The sequence below is a fragment of the Ananas comosus genome, linkage group 3 (assembly GCF_001540865.1).
Source record: "Ananas comosus cultivar F153 linkage group 3, ASM154086v1, whole genome shotgun sequence".
Classification (NCBI taxonomy): Eukaryota; Viridiplantae; Streptophyta; class Magnoliopsida; order Poales; family Bromeliaceae; genus Ananas; species Ananas comosus.
This window is the reverse complement of record NC_033623.1, coordinates 10,952,419-10,973,722: the sequence shown is the minus strand read 5'-3', so window position 1 is coordinate 10,973,722 and position 21,304 is coordinate 10,952,419. Positions and strand designations below refer to the sequence as shown.

General features: G+C 34.9%; 2 protein-coding genes across 2 annotated transcripts; both read right to left on the bottom strand.

The window, feature by feature from the left end:
• Positions 487-17,404, bottom strand: LOC109707815 ((+)-neomenthol dehydrogenase-like). Its single transcript, XM_020229344.1, has 5 exons — positions 17,364-17,404; positions 15,519-15,762; positions 14,555-14,629; positions 1,046-1,219; positions 487-973 (listed from the first exon to the last, which is right to left on the bottom strand). Exons 1-5 carry the CDS (start codon positions 17,402-17,404, stop codon positions 593-595), a joined length of 915 nt encoding a protein of 304 aa, XP_020084933.1. The 3' UTR covers positions 487-592.
• On the bottom strand, positions 8,953-10,777 carry LOC109707391 (short-chain dehydrogenase/reductase 2b-like). Its single transcript, XM_020228627.1, has 4 exons — positions 9,925-10,777; positions 9,593-9,836; positions 9,432-9,495; positions 8,953-9,322 (listed from the first exon to the last, which is right to left on the bottom strand). Exons 1-3 carry the CDS (start codon positions 9,942-9,944, stop codon positions 9,448-9,450), a joined length of 312 nt encoding a protein of 103 aa, XP_020084216.1. The 5' UTR covers positions 9,945-10,777; the 3' UTR covers positions 8,953-9,322; positions 9,432-9,447.

Below are 21,304 nucleotides of genomic sequence, written 5' to 3'. Positions count from 1 at the left end.
ATCATAGTAATCTTCCTTAAGAATCAGTTATAATTATTAAGATGACGCAGATTAAAATATCCATCTCCATTTTCTCATTCAAGCTAAATTGTCCTCATTCTTGAATTCATATTTATAATATATAATATATAATTATCGGATCGTTGGCTCTAACCATTAATTCCAAAAGTTCAAGCTATTAGAAATACTTAATCAATTCACATAAAGCGTATAAATACAACGCCCACGAGTCTCGATTGTGACTCGGCCAAACCAGCCTCACGCCATTTCGAACATGACTCCGCCCACCCAGTCTTTCACCATTTCGAACATGATTCGGCCCAACACGACCGTCCGCCACAGGACAGGATGCTGGCCTATTTAAGCCAACAATAATTTTATTGATCTTTATTCACTCAGCCATTGAAAACTTTTTAAGCAATTATCTTTTTCATACGATGCATTTATCTGACTATTTATATGCAATAGTAAGAGGATAGTAAGAGGATCTTTCTTTTAAGTACCAAATAATTTTTTTAGACAGAAAAGAGAGAAATACATAAAGTACAATATATTTATTCTTTTTCTCTCTCAAATGCGCGTACTAAAATTATCACGTAAACGATGATACTTCTGTTTGGTCATAGAAAAGCCCAGAAGGGCTACCATCAGGAAGCAAAGCCAACATGACAGGGCCCTTCGCGGCTTCTTCGGCCGACAACGTGCCCAAATCCCCAGTTATGTCCGTTCTCACAAATCCTGGATGTATACAGTTTGTACAAATTGCGGGATACCTCTTTGCGATAAGCCTTGTATACGCACTCACCGCCACTTTCGACACAATGTACGCCGACAAGCTAGTAGGCCAGTTATTTTTCCTCAGATTCCCTTCCTTAAAGTCACTCAGAAAGGATCGTACCATCTCGTCGATTTTCCCCTCCGTCAAGTTATCTATGTCGCCTATTTCTTTCTGGATGCTCTGGTTAGGAATGTACTGAAATAAGATTGGAAAAAAGTTAGAAATAGTTGCAGTATACTGGATTAGTTTATGTGTAACATATTATACCTGTAGCTTCCCACAACGGGAGGTAACATTTACTATCCTTGGTGACTGGGATGATAAAAGAAGAGGAATGAACGTCTCCGTCATCGTTTTAGTTCCGTAATAGTTTGTGCTCACACACTTTTCTGCCCTTTCGTAGGTCTCTCCAATAATGAAGGGATTAGCTGATTTACCCAGCTGATTCACGAAAATATAAAAAAAAAAAATAAAAAACCTGAATTTGCATATTCTCAATAAGTCTAAAATAAATTTAAATTTCTATGAATAGACATCATAAATATAGTTTTGACAGCTTCTCAAGAGGGTCACCTATTCAAAAACTATTCTAATCCTGACATGCTTAGGCCTGCTCATTGCTCAAAATGTAATAATCAGGTTAAGCAATTTAGTTTTATTATTATATCTTATATGTAGGACTATTTCAAATTCGAAGGGTGTACATTTCTCTTCTAGTTCGGACATCCTCTTTAGGTTAGAGTATATTCACAAGCATTAGACAATGTAAGGGCGGTTTCACCAGCCTTGTTATTAGACTCTGATTTAGTCTCTCGTTCTTAAACCCTATCTCAGAGACCTATCTTATACTTTTGGCTAATAATTAGCTATGTTTTCTACATGGGTCACATATTCTATAACTAGTTTAACTCTAACATATTTAGCCCTTTTAATCTCTTGGATTTGACTGCCGTTCAAAATTATATAATCGAATTAAGAGATATATCTTATATATAAAATTATTCTAAATTTTAGGGGTGTCACAGAAAGTACACATGCCTTGCCATATGAAACATCAAACTCCAGATTTCCTTGCACTAAAAGGTCAAAGTCCGATGCCAAAGTAAGATAAGAGTCTAAAAGTGGAAAAATTCTAGAATACAACGTGTATATTGATGATGTGGCGTAACAAACCAATCAAATGTATCATTTTAGANAAACTGAATCTCCTTCAGAGAGAGAGGGAAGGCGGGTTTCCGATTCGCTAGAGGAGGCGAAGCTGGGCCGGGTGGAGTCGGAGTTGGAGAATCAGGTTGATCAGTAGCAGACGGAGGAGGAAGTTGAGCGGTTGAGATCTGAAGGAGGGGTCGACCGCTTGGAGTCGGTGGAGGAGGTTGATCGAAAGAAGGTTGGTTCGGGGAGGTCGAGGCCGACGGTGATACGGGAGAGGATGGTCTGGCCAACGTAGAGACGAGCCTCGCCAACTTGGTCTTCCGACACATAAGATCCTGTGCCTTCAATAGGGAATGCTTAATGGCTCCCTTGTTTTTGGCAGCGAGGCGCGTACTTCGGCGGTGCGAGAAGACGCTCCCAGAAGCACCGCAAGGATTAAGCGGCAAAAGAGCGCCCGCCACCAAAGCCGATCTAGAACATATAAGCTGCAAGTCTGTATTGCCCAGGACCGTAGAGGACTCGCTCGGCCCAGGAGAAAGCTGTCCCAAAACAACAGTAGAAACGGGCTCGCCCAAAAGAGAAGGATCCGGCTCGTTTGGCCCAAGGTGGCCCAAAACGTTGGAGGTTAGCTGGTCCAGGTGAGCAGTCACGCGGCCCAAGGCTGCGGGTTGCGGGTTCTCATCGGGTAGCAGAATCGAGCTGGGCGGATCCGGGTCTGAACCCATCTGAAGATCCGGGCTAGGCGGTTTCGGATCTGAACCCATCTGAGGATCCGGACAGGGCGGATCCGGGTCTGAACCCATTTGAAAACACAAAGCGGATGGGGCCTCCAGCTGGCTTCTCGGAGGACGGGAGGAGCCATCAGCCTGACAGAGGGTCAGGTCATCTAGGACAGACCCGGGGTACGACCTGACAGGCCTCGTGTCAGGAGGATTCGAATTTGAAAAATTTGAAGAAGCCGATCTCCTATCACTCCGGCGACGGTGGCGGCGATGGCTAGCAACGCCCCGACGACCGACGCCATCAACTCGCCCCGTGGAACCGCGTCGTCCGGCGCCTCCGACAAGTCCCACAGCCAAAGGAAAGGGGAGGCCAGCGAGACCTAGCCTTAGATCGTTTCCGCCTTGTCCAGCATCCGTGGGGGAATGAGCAATGACACCCACGCCCTCGCCCTCTATGGCTCCATCTCCATCTCTGGCACCCTCAGCCTCACTGGCCCCCTCGCCCTGGACCCGATTGCCAGCAATCGTGAGGGAAGGAGCAAAGGCACCCCCCCTCTCGCCCCCTCTGGCTCCTTCTCTTACACCGGCGCCCTCATCCTCTCTGGCCCCCTCACCCTCGACCCGATTGCCAGACCCAGGAGAAGGGGCACCAGTGTTAGGCAGACCCACTTCACGTCTTGCACGGGGAATAGAGGAGAAGCCCGTTCGAGTGATGAAGGCTTCCTGGGCCTCCCAAGTATCCAGACCCAGGTGGCGATCCAGATCTTCGCCTAAGAAGATGGGGTTGGCCTCCTCCCAAGATTCAACCTCAATGGGGACAGTAAAGCACCGATCCTCAACCATTAGGTGCAGCACCTCAGGGATGAGGCTGACGTCCTGGCAGCGGACATTGACCCGAAAAAAGGAGACGTCGAGGCGCTCCTCACTATCCCGGTCAACCTCCCAAAGAGCACCAAAGCCGCTTACTGCCGCTTTCACGTCCTCAACGTTCCAGCATAAGATCGGCCAATGATGTAACTTGATCCAAGCCTTGTGGCGCAGGTGGCCCCTCAACTTTTCCCCCGTCTCGACCCAGTTAGAGAAGCGAAAAACGAAGTTCCCCAGCGAGAGGGGGCTACGACCGACGGCTGATTCCCTTGCTACCCAATTGGGAAAGAAGACCGCAGAGGAAGTACCCTATAGTTTAAAGTGTATCAAGTTAGTACCCTGTGATTTTGCACTTTTTCACTTTAGTACCCTGTGGTTTAAACTGTATCAAGTTAGTACCATATGGTTTCGCACTTTCTCACTTTAGTAGTACCCAGTGGTTTATAAACCACAGGGTACTAATTTGATACAAAAATAAAACCACAGGGTACTAATTTGATACAAAAATAAAACCACAGGGTACTAACTTGATACAAAAATAAAACTACAGAGTACTAACTTGATACACTTTAAATCATATGGTTTGTGAAGCCACATGTACTAACTTGATACACTTCAAATCATAGGATACTAAAATAAAAAAATGTGAAACCACAGGAGGATTTTTTAAAGTATTCCTTTTTTTTAATTCACGCTTACTGTACTATCAATTTTTTCTTAATTAGACTCCTTTGTCAATAAAAAAGTTTGAAAATTTTTGTTGTACTACTATAACAATTGATGACTACCTGTAAGTCCAGGTAAGATAGGGAGGTGGTTGAGACACTTTCCAAGACCCCATTGGCGTTGTGGATCAAAATAATTCTTACATCCACTTCATTCTAAATTTATTAATATTCTATTTATTATATTAATTTTTTTTACTAAATTATGTCAATTTTTATCAATTTTAAGATGGGGTGTAAAATATACATTTTTTTTTGGGTGTATAAAAAGTATTTTTTTCGATATGTATAACAGCTTGAGCCACTGAGAATTAATTTCCTGCGTTATAGCAGGCGACAACCAATTATTAATTATTATTTTTCGAGCCTTTTTGAATTCATTAGCATTGGCACATGTTTTGTTTACTAATAAAAGAATATAATAATGATAGATAAAAAATATGATTACACGCTTGTGNCTCCTTTCTCATTTGATGTGGGATTATTCGGAATTTATAATCATGACTGACTGACACAGATCTCTAATATAAATTTTAAAGGTATGCTGAATAACTTCTATTAAAGCATAATACAGATATAAAAAATAAAAATTACAAAGAGCTTGTGATAATTACCTGTTGAGGCAGGAGACAGGTCCGCCGATTGTTGCGGCCATAATACTCCTGCAAGAAGAAGCAATATAATTCAGAGAGAGCTTTTTAATGGTTGGGTATGGTGCCTCGATCTCATTCATATATATAGATATAGATAAAAATGTATGGAGACTCCCATTGCTATGTTTGAGTTTGAAATTGTCCACTCAACTGTTATTTTTTCAGAAAAAAACTTCAAATACCCCCTTGTGGTTTCACTCTTTCTCACTTTAGTATTCTATAGTTTAAAGTGTATCAAGTTAGTACCCTGTGATTTTGCACTTTTTTTTACTTTAGTACCCTGTGGTTTAAACTGTGTCAAGTTAAGACCCTGTGGTTTCGCACTTTCTCACTTTAGTACCCCGTGGTTTAAAAACCACAGGGTACTGACTTGATACAAAAATAAAATCACAGGGTACTAACTTGATACAAAAATAAAACCACTGAGTACTAACTTGATACACTTTAAACCACATAGTACTAAAGTGAGAAAGTGTGAAACTACAGGTACTAACTTGATACACTTTAAACTATAGGATACAAAAATAAAAAAGTGCGAAACCACAGGAGAATTTTTTGAAGTTTTTCTATATTTTTAATTCGCGCTTACTGTATTATCAATTTTTTCTTAATTAGACTCCTCCTTTGTCAATAAAAAAGTTTGAAAATTTTTGTTGTACTACGATAACAATTGATGACTACCTGTAAGTCCAAGCAAGATAGGGAGGGAGGTGGCTGAGACACTTTCCAAGACCCCCATTGGCGTTGTGGATCAAAATAATTCTTACATCCACTTCATTCTAAATTTATTAATATTCTATTTATTATATAAATTTTTTTTACTAAATTATTTAAATTTTTATCAATTTTAAGATGGGTCTAAAATATACATTTTTTTTTGAGTGTATAAGAAGTATTCTTTTCGACATGTATAACAGCGTGAGCCACTGTGAATTAATTTCCTGCGTTATAGCAGACGACAGCCAATTATTAATTAGTATTTTCCGAGCCTTTTTGAATTCATTAGCATTGGCACATGTTTTGTTTACTAATAAAAGAATATAATAATGATAGATAAAAAATATGATTACACGCTTGTGACGCTATAATAAAATATTATATACAGACCGTGAGTCGTTATATTTTTCGGAAACAAGATAAATTTTCTTGTATATTGAATGAATTATTTAAAAAACTACGTCGGTTAAGGTCTTGTAAAGCAAAATTTCAAGATATAATTAAAATATAAATAATTATTGAACAACATATGATTTTGCCATAGATAGTAACAATTAAACCAGGCAATCTCAACTCGTACCCGTGAGCGCCTACGGATTATCCGCAAATTTTCGAATATGAATACTAATTTTTATTTCCTAAAAATTTATGTATAAAATGAATGAGTGTCCATTAAATTTTAGGCATTTTGGACAATCTGCGGGTACCCGTGCTGGCATAAATAACTTTTTTTATTTTACTTGTCTCTAGAACCCTAATACTAATTTCTCCTAATGCTTTTTTTCGTTACTATCTATTATATGTTGTGATGTTTTTAACAATAAATTAAGTTTCGGTTTTTTAAAGATAATATATATGTCATTTTTGTTTGAAAAGTATAAAAACGAAAAGAAAAAAAAAATCTTATGGATAACCCGTATATCCGCCTGCCCACTCTTGGACGGATATGGATAACAATGATTGCTATTCAGAAATTTACGGATAAATTTTATTTATGTTCACATAACCCACAAGTATAATAACCTGTCCGTTGGTTGCCCAAATCGCTTGTTTGTCAGTTTTAGCAACAATGGACATCAAAAATGAGAAAGGAAAAAATAGCGATAAACCAAATCAGCCATCACACTAGTTTCCAATTAACCAAGTCCGACGGCTGGTCCGCCCAAATGTCCTAAACCATGATTAAGTCGTCATGCATGCTTGTCTCTTTGTCTCTGATCAAATCTTGAACCGAAGTTCTGTGAATCTAGACTGTTACTTCATTTGTCCACCTCCCGGGCTTCCGTTTTTTTTCTTCTTTTTTTTTCCTTTTTTTGCTGGCTTATTTGGAGGCCCTAGCTGCTTCCACCATGTACGCTTAGTTCATTTTGCTTAATAAATGAAGCAGGTAGCTTGCTACTTATTTCTCTAAAAAAAAAAAAAAAAGTCGTCATGCATGCTTGTCAATGACGAGAGAAATGCGAATACCGACGAGAGTTAAATTTCTAAATGATCAAACTTAATTTTGATAGTGACAAATTAATTTTGTCAAAGCGGCTCAAGACGGGTGTTAAATTTGCAATTTTGCACTAAAAGTGAATGGCTTATTAGTCCTTTTTTTAAGTCCAATTTCAGAGTAATTAGTCAAAACTTACACAGACCGGCACCTGTGCATTGAACTTATTTGCACTCTAAAGGCGTGTTTGGTTCCAAGTCAAAATTAAAATCAGAATAGACGGGAATTAAAATCGGAATTAGTCATTACATACTATTGTTTGAGAGTGGCGGCAAAAACGAGCTATGTGTTTTTCTCTATGAAGGTGTTTTTATTTTTTCTAATTATATGATCCGGGAATCGAGCTTTAATCCGAGGTTTGAGGCATAATTGGTTTTTACTCGAATTAGTGGGTTTCCATTCTGGAGCGAAAAACGAAATTGAATAGGATTACGGTATACCACAGGTCTATTTTTTTTTAATAAAAAGCAAATCAAACATGCCCTAAATATATGGAGAGCCAGTTTCAAATATATCTATCAAAAGTTACAATATATTATAGATATCTCTACAAAATTATTAGAAATTAATCAAAAAAATAAAATGCAAGAGAAAAATGTCTATCAAAGGACATTTTTATAAACTAATCCTCTAGAATTTTAAAATTTGCAAAATAACCTTTTCAAAATTATATTTGTAAAACTAATCCTACGTTCGCCACGTAGGCATAGGGGCGGAAATTTTTTATGAAGGCAGTGAAGAATGGTTTACCATCTTTTGCTTCTTTACTGTTTTTTCTATATCCCATATATAATATTAACAACCACATAAAAATTACAACAAATCACATATAATCTTAACAACCTGAAAATCTTAATAATCTATCCATACAATTCTAACATAAAAATTACAACAAATCACATATAATCTTAACAACCTGAAAATCCTAATAATCTATCCATACAATTCTAACATAAAAATTACAACAAATCACATATAATCTTAACAACCTGAAAATCCTAATAATCTATCCATACAATTCTAACATAAAAATTACAACAAATCACATATTATAATCTTAATGACCTGAAAATTCTGATAATCTATGCATATAATTCTAACAATCAAATAAAAATTATAATAATCTACGCATACTAAAAACCTCACTTTTTCCTATTTACCTCTAACAACCTCACTTTTTTCTATTTTTCATATAATTCACGTATAATCCTAACAACCCTCTTTTTTTCTATTTTACATCTAACAACCTCACTTTTTTCTATTTTTCATATAATTCACATATAATCCTAACAACCTTTTTTTTTTTTATTTCTCATATAATCCACGTATTTCTATTTCCCATATAATCCACGTACAGGAAAATGTGAGGTAGTTAGATGAAAAATAAAAAAAAAGAGATTTTTGGAATTATACGTGAATTATTAGAATTTTTATTTGATTGTTAGAATTATATGGATAGATTATTAGGATTTTTAGATTATTAAAATTATATGTGATTTGTTATAATTTTTATATTGTTGTTAAGATTATATATGGGATATAGAAAAAATTTTTAAGTAAGCAAAAGACTATGTGTCGGTAAACGATTCACTGCCTTTATGAAAAAAATTCGTCCCTGTCCCTACGTGGCGAAAGAAGAATTAGTTTTACAAATATAATTTTGGAAGGATTATTTCGTAAATTTTAAAATTCTAAAGGGTTAATTTATAAAAAAGTAAAGTCCTCTATCAAATATCGACAAGACAATTAAATAAGAATCGACAGTCCTATAAACAGGTCTCTCTTACCACTTGCAATCAATAATTATTACGTTGAATAATGGGCACTGAAGTATTTTGCCTTTTGTTTTTTTGCATTTTGAAGTTTTACAGAATTATCTACATTACATGCGATCAGCATAACTATTTAACTAGTAACTTCAATTGAAGGAAAGCGCCAATTAAATTATTTGATTAACTTTATGAGACATAGTTATCAAAATTAAAAGTTCAGAATAAAGTTCAGAAAACAATTGAGAATGGCTTATTCACCTTAAATTGCGCAATTTTTGCTGAAACATTTACTATTCTTCCAGAATTGGATGACAGTAGAAGAGGGATAAGTGCTTGGGTAACATCTCTAGTGCCATAGAAGTTTGTTTTCAAGCACTCTTCACCCATCTCATAATTCTGTTTCAGATTACTAAGAAAATCCATCACGATGCTTCGAGTTTTCTGCACTCAACAATCAGAAACTGGAATAGTATTTGTTTTCGCTACGGATAACAAGTTAGAAACTTAATAGATCTTAAATAGAACAGCATCCTTAAGATAAAGTAATTACCTTCTCACTTTCAATGTTAAGATTGTTCAGTATCTCGGCGTCGATCGTGACTCCTCTTCTCATCCTTGAGAAGAAAAATTATGATAGAGATTGATTTAGAGTTATAAATTTCTCATAGTATGATAAAACTCTTTCGACAGATGCGAAGAAGGACAATTCACCAAGATATCAAGCTTTCCAAACGAAATCTTGACGAACTCTGCGAACGAAGCGATGCCAGAAGAGTCGGTCACATCTAATCGGTGGAAGATCACATCGGAAAGCCCGGATTGTTTGAGCTTTTCTGCTGCTTCCAAACCCCTCTTCTCATCTCTAGCAGTTAATATGACTCTGACTCCAGTAGAGGCCAACTGCCTGCAAATCTCCAATCCAATCCCTTTGTTCCCTCCTGTTACCACAGCAATCCTGACATAGAAAGAAATTTTTTTTGATTAAACAGGGATATACCCTATTTGGTAGACGAGAACAGGAACAGGTAATGAGTTACACGGACCCAGGCCTCGAAGCCCCCATGAGACCCCAATGGAACCTTACAAAAATATTCGACCCAGATCAAAAAAAGGAAAACAAAAAGGATTCAACCCAGATTTAGGAGGTGGGGAGAGTGACAAAGAGTGGGTAAGGCGAAGTTAGCTTGCTAATGCGTATTCCCAATGGCCAGTTGTCGCACAAATTCTTGTTCCCAGATTTTTGCAGTCTTCTAACCGATCGTCGAAGATTCTCCTATTCCTTTCCTTCCACAGCTCCCAACACGCTGCAGCGAAGCCGACGTCGAAATGTTTTTTGTTTGCCCCCGTCAGTAGCCTTCTTGACCGAAGCCACGTGTCCACAATCCCCTGTGAAGATTGCATTGTCTGTAGTAACGCGGCCGGAGTGCCCAATAGCAACCGCTTCTACACCGACTTGGCGAAGGTGCAGCTTAGCAGCAAATGCTCGACAGTTTCTTCATCGCGAGCCATAGGAAAAGTTTAACTGTAAGAGGTGTTTTGAGTTTCCACAGGAACTTAATCGGACAATTGTTGATGCCATCATAAACCAGGAATTGATATGCGGATCTTGCTGTAAAATGGTCCGAACTAGTCCAACGCCACATTAGGGAGTCAGCGAATGTATCCGCGAGATTAATGCCTTATGTTTTATAAAAGTATTCTCTTTCCCAACGAGAAATTTTCTTTAAGCACGAGCGCAGCTCAGATGAAGGACGCACTAACCAAAAAATCTGAAGGGCTTGCTTAATCACAGTCATTCATAGCTCTTAAAAAATTGAATTGTTTGTAATAATGCTTAAATGTATCGTAGATTCCGAATCACAAGGGTGACTCTTCAATCTTTCTTTGCGGGAAGGGGCTGTTTGATTCCTCGAAAAAGTATGGAAAATAAATTTTTGAGAAAACCATTTGCTATGGAAAATCTCTTTTCTATTTTTTCGCTTGTTTGGTTAGAAGAACAACTAAATTTTTTTAGAAATTTTTTTAAAAAATTAATGAAAAATTGGTATTTTGTTTTCTGATTTTTTTTTTAGAAAAACAAAAATATTAGTTTTCTACAAAGTTTAGAATTTTTTTTGGAGAAACAACTAGTTTTTTTTAAAACCAAACTGACGAGAAACTAAAAAAATAAGTTTTTCATAAAAAAATTATTTTCTAATTTTTTTTTCTTTCATACTTTTGTGAGAAACTAAACAATCCTGTATGTGCCTTTCACTTGAGCTGAACTCTTTGAGAGGAAAAAAGAGAAAAAAGGAAAAAAAAAAAGAAGAAAAGAAAGAGGAAGAGGAGGGTGTCACCTCTTCTCCATGTTGTTGGAAATTAAGTGATGTTTTCATGGCTAATTTAAACAAAAAGGAGGAGCTCAGAAGCGACAAAAGTGGGAGGGAATAACAAAGAGAGATTTCACTTATTAGTCTTTAAAAATAAAAAATAAAAAATATGAATATATGAATTCTTCCTTTTCCTACGTCGGCCGGCGAACCTACTTACCGAATTTTCAACTGCCGCTGCAGACAGCCGTTAGCAGTCAGGTGCAACTTGCGGCATTAATCACTTAACTATTCTGATTTTGCGATTTAGTCCTTGTCCCTTCCATTTCCCCCTCAAACCACAAAAACCTTATTAATCATCTTCTGATTTTATTTTTATTTTACTGTACAAACATACTATTAAATATGATAGCAAAATAATACTTATTAAAAAACACACCATCATCCTAGAGTGCAGAGTATAAAATAGTAAAACGCTCTATTCAAAAAAAGATTCTTACCGTGAAATAAAAAGAGTGGCAAATATAAAATGCGCCGAGAAGGATGTAAATTGAAGTTTATTCTACTATATTTTATTCTAACCATAAGCAAAAATTATCTATTTTTATTTTAATAAAATAACGATTACCTATGAAATGATTCACTTATTTCACTGTGAATAAGGCTAAAAAGTGGTTAATAACATACATCAGATTTCTTATCAACGATCGTGAATTAAAAAGTTTAGGTTCAGTGTAAGCAAAGTTCAGAATTTGAATTATGAAATGAAAACTGGAAGGACCAAATTGCAATATTGGGATGGAGTATAGACTTTTTATAAAATTTACCTCATATTCTGCAACATGCCAGGCTAGTCATCAATTTTTTTTTTTTTTGAAAAATAGATAGCATTCTACCCGTTTCGTTTATTTCTTTTTAGAAATAAACTTAACTTGAAATATAAATCAACTGGGATTCGAACTTGGGACATCGAATACCAACCATCAAGCCCTTAGTCATCAATTTTTTTATTTTTGCCTATCAGCTGAAATCATAGTAATCTTCCTTAAGAATCAGATAATTAATTATTAAGATGACGCAGATTAAAATATCAATCTCCATTTTCTCATTCAAGCTAAATTGTCCTCATTCTTGAATTCATATTTATAATATATAATTGTCGGATTGTTAACGCTAACCATTAATCCCAAAAGCTCGAGCTATTAGAAATACGTAACCAATTTACTTAAAGCGTACAGGTACAACGCCCACGGGTTTCGATTGTGACTCGGCCCAACCAGCCTTACGCCATTTCGAATATGACTCGGCCCAACATGGTCTCCCGCCACAGGGCAGAATGCTGGCCCATTTAAGCCAATAATAATTCTATTGGTCTTTATTTACTCAGCCATTGAAAACATTTTAAACAATTATCTTTTTCATATGATGCATTTATCCGACTATTTATACGCAGTAGTAAGAGGATAGTAAGAGGATCTTTCTTTTAAGTACCAAATAATTTTATTAGACAGAAAAGAGAGAAATACATAAAGTACAATATATTTATTCTTTTTCTCTCTCAAATGCGCGTACTAAAATTATCACGTAAACGATGATACTTCGGTTTGGTCATAGAAAAGCCCAGAAGGGCTACCATCAGGAAGCAGAGCCAACATCACAGGCCCCCTCGCGGCTTCTTCAGCAGACAACGCGCCTAAATTTCCAGTCATCTCCGTTCTCACAAATCCTGGATGTATACAGTTTGTACAAATTGCGGGATACCTCTTTGCGATGAGCCTTGTATACGCACTCACCGCCACTTTTGACACGATGTACGCCAACAAACTAGTAGGCCAATCATTTTTCCTCAGATCCCCTTCCTTAAAATCGCTCAGAAAGGATCGCACCATGCCGTCGATTTTCTCCTCGGTCAAGTTATCTATGTCGCCTATTTCTTTCTGGATGCTCTTGTTAGGAATGCACTGAAATAAGTTGGAAAAGAGTTAGAAATATATAGTTGTAATATACTGGATTAGTTTATGTTTATTTGACTTGTACCTCTAACTTCCCACGGAGGAAATATTTACTATCCTTGGTGAATGAGATGATAATAGAAGAGGAATGAATGTCTCTGTCATCGTTTTAGTTCCATAATAGATTGTGCTCACACATTCTTCTGCCCTTTCGTAGGTCTCTCCAGTAGTCAAGATATTGGATAATATACCAGACTGGTTCACGAAAATTATATATTAAAAAAATCTAAATCAACAGTGGAAAACAAGAATTTGCATGTTCTCAAGAAATCTAAAATTAATTCAAATTACTATGAATAGACATAAATATAGTTATGACACCTCACTTTCCAAGAGGGTCATACATCTAAAAACTATTCCGGTCCTATCATGCTTAACTTTCTTAATCTTGTGTTCTTAACCACTGTTCAAATTGTTATATAGTCGAGTTAAGATGTTTAGCCATATCATATCTTATATATATGACTATTCCGAATTCAAAGGTGTCACATTCCTTTTCCCTTTGAGTCTGACGTTCTTGTTAGGCTCAATCACACTCACAAGCCTGATATAAGACTCACATCGCTAGTCTTGTCATTCAGAACCTGATTTAGCTTTTCATTTCTTAAACCCTGATTCAGTTGAGACTCATGCCACACTTTCGACTGTTAATTGGCTCCGATACCTAATATGATGCGTCGCTTTCCAATGGGGTCACAATTCTAAAATTACTCTAGTTCTAAAACTTTTAATCCTCTTAATTTTTTTGACCTAACTACTGTCCAAAATACTATAGTTGGATTCGGAGATCAAGCCCAATTATATATTTTTTTTATATAAAACTATTTCAAATTCTGAGAATGTCACAATAGCGTCCACGGACCTTCTCCACTAAAAGGATAAGAGTCGGATGCCAAAGTCAAATAAAAGTCTAGAAGTGCAATGAACCCCCAAAAAAAAGCTTAGTGGACCGTTTCTTGCTTTAGCTTTTTGTTTCAAAATATTTTGAAAACCAATTTGTTAGCTTGAAGGTCAGCATCTTGCTTTGTGGTAGAAGGTCAAATTAGATCGAGTCATATTCGAAATAATGGGAAATCAGGTTGGACATAACCATGTTCTAAGTGTTAGGAGGCTAAATTGTGCCGAGTCACAAATCGGAACCCGTGGGCGCTGTATCTGTATGTTTTAAGTGAATTTGTTACATATTTCTAGTAGCTCGAGCTTTTAGAATTAATCGCCAACACCAATGATCTGACGCAACTTAGATTTCAACAGAGTTCTTTTGGAGAGCATTATCATTATCATTATTTAATAAGAAGACAGAGTATAAAGAGTTGAATGGATACTAAACAAATCTTACACTCAAGATTTACCTTTTCAATTTTACCATCAAAGACTTTTAGTTTCTCATGGTCTATTATGCCTCCTGCTACTCCAGCATTGTTCACCTGAAGAAAATCAATGTATGCCATTAAAATTACAAACAAAACAATTCGAATTTCTTTTGAGCTTCCTCTCCAATCTTTTTCGTTAGAATATCATATTATAATTTTTTTTTGAGATCAAGGTAGCACGCTACCCCCTTCATTCATTTAGCAGATGAATTTAGCTACAGGGCTTGAGGCAACGTGGCCTCGGAAAACATAGAAGGCGACCAAAATAAAAAAGACAAATAGAAACTAAAATAAAAAACTACAGAAAATTGATACTTGTACTCCTCACTCAAAATCAAGGCACTAAGAGCTACAAAACTTAGTCCATTCTCTACTCATGTCCCGTATCCGTCTAATAGTCAAAAAATGGTCAAATGATTTGCTTCTAAAAATAATATTATTTCTTTCCCAGATCATCCACTAACAGGTTACGACCTTAATTAGATCTGTTGCAGCTGCCCCTTGGCGGCGGTCCCCAGCCAGAAGCTCCAAAACACTCCTGACCTCCATCCCCGGCCCTGGAATATGCCTATCTTCTAGGATGTTGTACATGAAAAATCTGCTGATTACGCATCCAACCAGCAGGACAATAAACTTGGAAAGAAGAAAGGTGAGAATAAAACGTAAAGAAATTGATTTATGTGGTTTAACTAGGCTTGTTAACAATGGACAATTAATGATGATTAAAACCCAATTTTACCACCAAATTTTGAAATTTTTTGTCGACTTTACAACCATTTGCTCTTCAAATAAAGATCAAACGCTCTAGATCGTCACATCCACTATAAATCATCATTTCAAATGCTTTCGCATTCATTTGAACTGTCAACAATTTATAGTACTAATTGTATAGGAGTTTTAAATTGTATGTTTAAATTTCGGTTTCAAAAGGAGGATCATTTACCAAGATATCAAGCTTCTTGAACTTAGTCTTAATGAACTCTGATAGAGAAGAAATGTTTGTAGAGTCCGTCACATTTAAGTGGTGAAAGGTGATGTCAAAATGCGGAAATTGTTTGAGCTTCTCCACGGCATCCAACCCCTTCTCTTCATCTTTATCGGTTAATACGACTTTGACACCATTAGAAGCCAATTGTTTGCATATCCCTAGTCCTAACCCTCTCGCCCCTCCAGTAACCACAGCAATCCTGAATAAAATAAAATAAAATACAAAATGGTTAAATATTGTCGGATACCAAAAAATCATACATTCATAACGACCTAAGCAATAACAATTTATTGAATTCAAATCATGATCCTAAAATGCTTAAATTTAGTTATTATTACTAAAGTTTCTTATGTTTTCAATCACAATCTCTCTCCCCATCGGAGATGGTATTGTTTGAGGTGTTACAATCATCGGTGTTGGCTTAAATGGGCTAACATTCTGTCCTGTAACGGAAGACCATATTGGATTAAAACATACACAGATATGAAAACAGAACATAAAGATGTTGTGAAAATTACCTGCTGAGGCAAGAGACGGGTCCACTGATTGTTGCCGCCATAGTGCTCCGGCGCGATCGAGAAGCAAATTGTTCAGAGAGTGTTTAATGGTTGGGTATGGTGCTTTCTCATTCATATATATAGATAATAATGTATGGAGACTCCTGTTGCTATGTTTGAGTTTGAAATTGTCCACTCAATTGTATTCTTTTAATTGGCACTCACTGCACTATGCATTATTTCTTAATTAGACGCCTCCTTTGTCAACAAAAAAATTGAAAATTTTTGTTGTACTTCTTTGGCAAGTGATAACTATGTGAAGTCCAGGTATGATATACAGGGAGGTGGTTGAGGCATTTTCCAAGACCCCAGTTGGAGTTATGGACCAAAAGAATAATGAACACGTACAACCTTCATTTGCATCTGTTCCTCGCCGTGATTGTTACATGAGGCTGCTCATCCGTTTTTCATTATTGTTGTTGTTGTTGTTGCCATACGTACTAGATCACTTCTCAGTTCTCTGCGTCTCGTCGCTCTCATATATATAGTCATTAACAGTTTAGAAAATAAAAAAAATTCTAACCTTTCTGATAAAAAAGAGAAGCAAATTGATAGCATAGAAAATACAAATTGAAAGAATAAAAGTTCATAGTGTAATTTTAAACTTTAGTATAGTCGAGGGGGACCGTACATTCTACATACCTTTATATAACACCGTTAAGCCACTGGGAGTTAATTCCCTAGTGTAGCACGCGACAACCAACTATAAGGATGTTTTTGGTTCGAAGTCGGAATCGGTATTGAAATCAGATTGAAAATAAGTTGAAAACAGAATCGGAATGATTTATTATCTCATTCTGTTTGATTCGTCACCTGAATCAAAATCGGAATGAACCATTCTTATTGTCGGTGTTGGATTCAGATAGATATTAAAAACATAATCAAATTAATATGTTAATTTTATCTTTATAATATATCAGTTTAAATTCAAACTAAAAATTAAATACTAAAAATTTATGTCAAAATTTTAAATATATTTTCTAAAAAAATTAAATTTGAAATTGAACAAATAATTTAAAATATAAAACTAAATTTTGATTTATTCAAATTCAAACTTAAAATTATAATTTAAATTTTAATTTGAATCCATAAATTTAATTTAAATTTTAAATAAAATTTGAATAAAATTTTANCTTCGGTGTTGGCTTAAATGGGCTAACATTCTGCCCTGTGACGAAAGATCATATTGGATTAAAACATACACAGATATGAAAACAGAACATAAAGAGGTTGTGAAAATTACCTGCTGAGGCAAGAGACGGGTCCACCAATTGTTGCCGCCATAGTGCTCCGGCGCGATCGAGAAGCAAAATGTTCAGAGAGTGTTTAATGGTTAGGGTATGGTGCTTTCTCATTCATATATATAGATAATAATGTATGGAGACTCCTGTTGCTATGTTTGAGTTTGAAATTGTCCACTCAACTGTATTCTTTTAATTGGCACTCACTGCACTATGCATTATTTCTTAATTAGACGCCTCCTTTGTGAACAAAAAAATTGAAAATTTTTGTTGTACTTCTTTGGCAAGTGATAAATATGTGAAGTCCAGGTATGATATACAGGGAGGTGGTTGAGACATTTTCCAAGACCCCAGTTGGAGTTATGGACCAAAAGAATAATGAACACGTACAACCTTCATTTGCATCTGTTCCTCGCCGTGATTGTTACATGAGGCTGCTCATCCGTTTTTCATTATTGTTGTTGTTGTTGCTGCCATACGTACTAGATCACTTCTCAGTTCTCTGCGTCTCGTCGCTCTCATATATATATATATATATATATATATATATAGTCATTAACAGTTTAGAAAATAAAAAAAATTCTAACCTTTCTGATAAAAAAGAGAAGTAAATTGATAGCATAGAAAATACAAATTGAAAGAATAAAAGTTGATAGAGTAATTTTAAACTTTAGTATAGTCGAGGGGGACCGTACATTCTACATACCTTTATATAACACCGTTAAGCCACTGGGAGTTAATTCCCTAGTGTAGCACGCGACAACCAATTTATGTCAAAATTTTAAATATATTTTTTAAAAAAATTAAATTTGAAATTGAACAAATAATTTAAAATATAAAACTAAAATTTTGATTTATTCAAATTCAAACTTAAAATTATAATTTAAATTTTAATTTGAATCCATAAATTTAATTTAAATTTTAAATAAAATTTGAATAAAATTTTAGATTTTAAATTAAATTTAAATTTGAATTCAAATTTATAAATTAGTTTTGAAATGCTTGATTGAATTTTAATTCTTAATTTAAGTTCAAATTAAAATTAAAATTTATAAATATAATTTTTAAACTTAAACTTATATTTTAATTAAAAAAATAAATTTTTAAAAGTTAAATTTAATTTAAACAAATCAATTCCACCCGAATTCAATTTTTAATCCAGCCTCCTATGCTGGATTGGAAAAGGTGGTAATTAGAAGAATTCCCATTCACCCGGAAATATCGAAACCGGAATGAAAATCCCACATACTAAACACAGACAAACAGATTCGTCCATTCCAATTCCAATTTCAGAATAAAAATGGGACGAACGAAACACACCCTTAGTTACTATTTTTTAAGCATAACACACTAACATTTGCAAATATTTTGTTTCTTAATATAAGAATATAGAAAAGCATGATTAAATGCTTGTGGCGCTAAAAGAAAATTATTATGTATAGACAGTGAGTTTTTATTTATTTATTTTTTTTGAAATAAGGTAACTTTTCTCGTATGTTGAATGAATCATTTCAAAATATTACCATGGTCAAGATCTTGTAAAAAATTAAAAATAAATTTTTAAAGAACAATTATTACAAAACATATAAAATATAAATAATTACCGAACAACTTACGGTTTAGCAATAAATCGCAGCAATAGAAGTAAAAAAAAAAAGAAAAAAGAAAAAAGAAAAAGCCCTACACTAAATCGGCCATCACACCAGTTTTCGATTAACCAAGTCCGATGGAGGTCCTTTGATCAAATTCTGTCTTCAGCATTCGTCTTTGATTTCTTTACTTCTTTTAGTTAGTTACTTCCTTGGTTTGTTCTGTACACTGTACTTTTTTAGTGACTTTTTGGTTGCCTTCGGCTTTTAAGGAGATCTCAGCTGCCTTCATCCTGTACGCCTAGTTCATTTTCCTTAATGAATGAAGCAGGTAGCTTGCTACCTATTTCTCAAAAAAAAAAAAAAAGTCTGATGGCTGGTCCGCCCAGATTTTCTGAAACCTGATTAATTAAGTCGTCATGCATGCATGTAAATGACGAGAGAAATGCGATTACAGACGTGATTTAAACTTGCACATGATCAAACTTTTGATAGGGACAAATTAATTTTGTCAAAGCAGCTCTAGACGTACGGGAATTAATTTTGTGATTTTGTACTAAAAGTCAATGCTTAATCGATCCTTCGTTTAAGTCCAACTAGTGTTGAACCGGAACTTCGCCACGGATAATTTTAACACCAATATTTTAATGTGAATTTTAATATATAATAATTACAAAAAATGAGAAAAAGAATAAAATTAAATATCAATACATATATATGTAAGAGAAAGCAAAAGAATAGTAGCCAAGAATGAATTGCTATGCAAAAATAAGATGGAATAATAACAAAATATGTAATTATGAATTATGCAAAATATATATTTAGCNAAAGAATAAAATTAAATATCAATACATATATATGTAAGAGAAAGCAAAAGAATAGTAGCCAAGAATGAATTGCTATGCAAAAATAAGATGGAATAATAACAAAATATGTAATTATGAATTATGCAAAATATATATTTAGCTTGAATGATTACTAATTATTTTAATACATATATAAGTAATTTGGATTGATAACAAACTATATAATTATGTAATATGCAAATATATATTTAGCTTGAACAATTTATTTTTTAAACAATTCTAAAATAAAATAATTTTAATTTTTGTTTTCGAAAAATTATAAGAACGGATTAAGTAGAAAATATTATAGAGAAAAAAATTTTAGATGAGGCCTGTGACACCCCTAGTTAGTAAATTCACGAATTATTCGCGAATTATTGAAAATCTGAATTAAACGGTCCGTTTACGAATTTTTCCGAAAGAAACAGAATTATTCACGAATTTTTGGGCCAGCCGAATTATTCACGAATAATTCGCGAATTATTTGCGAATTATTGTCGAATTATTGAAAATATGAATAAAAAACTTATAATTTTATTTTTAAATATAAATTATTTTATATTTTATATCTTATATTTTATATTTTATAGCAAATCCGTTTTTTAAGCCGAATTTTTCAACGAATTTAAAAATTAGAAAACGAATTTTATACATATCATATCTGTACCAAATTTATGCCGAATCCGAATTAACTAACTATGGTGACAGCAACACGAATTCAAGTAGCTCTCAAAGATCCAACAAAAAATACAAAAGAGATTTAAAACCCAGTGTAAAGACATGTACAGTTCAATGCATGAGGGAGAGAGGAAGAAGAAACAATTAGAAAAATTTTTCAAAGTTCGAATTTGATAAGTACACGTTCTCCTATATACACACCGGAATCAAGGTGAGGATTTTGTCATTTTCCAAAGTAAGGAAATATTTGGATAGATTTGGTACCTTTCCGAGATGGATTTGGAAAGATTTGGTAGCTTCCCGAGATGTAAGATTTGGTACATTTTCAAGATTGATTTGAAAAAATTTATTACCTTCCCCAAGATTGATTTGAGAAGATTTGTTATTTTTCTGAAGTGTACCTTCCCGAAGCGTAAAGATTTAGTATGAAAGGGAGGAGAGAGAAGAGATGAAAGGAGAAAGGAGAAAGAAGAAAGGAGGAGCGGACACGTATGCAGGAGGAATTGTCAATTAATGGATTTGTATGGAATAGATTTGGTACATTTTCAAGATTGATTTGAAAAAATTTATTATCTGCTCCAAGATTGATTTGGAAAGATTTGTTACTTTTTCGATATGTATCTTCTCGAGGCGTAAAAATTTGGTATGAAAGGGAGGAGGGAGAAGAGATGAAAGGAGAAGAGAAGAAAAGAGGAGCAAACAGGTATGCAGGAGGAACTGTCAATTAATGAATTTGTATGGATTGTAGAGCATTAGTCAAAACATACGAAGACCGGCATGATCTCGTTTTGATACCTTACCCATGCATTAGACTTATCTGGACTTTTTAAG

What these genes read in the sequence shown, in the direction of transcription:
- LOC109707391 (XM_020228627.1), bottom strand. Translation starts at nt 9,944, where the DNA reads ATGGGGGCTTCGAGGCCTGG. An exon ending in ATGGGGGCTTCGAGGCCTGG is followed by an intron (nt 9,837 to 9,924) that starts GTCCGTGTAACT and finishes TTTCTATGTCAG; the next exon opens with GATTGCTGTGGTAACAGGAG. An exon ending in TTGGAAAGCTTGATATCTTG is followed by an intron (nt 9,496 to 9,592) that starts GTGAATTGTCCT and finishes TTTCTTCTCAAG; the next exon opens with GATGAGAAGAGGAGTCACGA.
- LOC109707815 (XM_020229344.1), bottom strand. Translation starts at nt 17,404, where the DNA reads ATGGCGGCAACAATTGGTGGACCCGTCTCTTGCCTCAGCAG. An exon ending in CCCGTCTCTTGCCTCAGCAG is followed by an intron (nt 15,763 to 17,363) that starts GTAATTTTCACA and finishes TATTTTATTCAG; the next exon opens with GATTGCTGTGGTTACTGGAG. An exon ending in CCCGTTGTGGGAAGCTACAG is followed by an intron (nt 974 to 1,045) that starts GTATAATATGTT and finishes ATCTTATTTCAG; the next exon opens with TACATTCCTAACCAGAGCAT.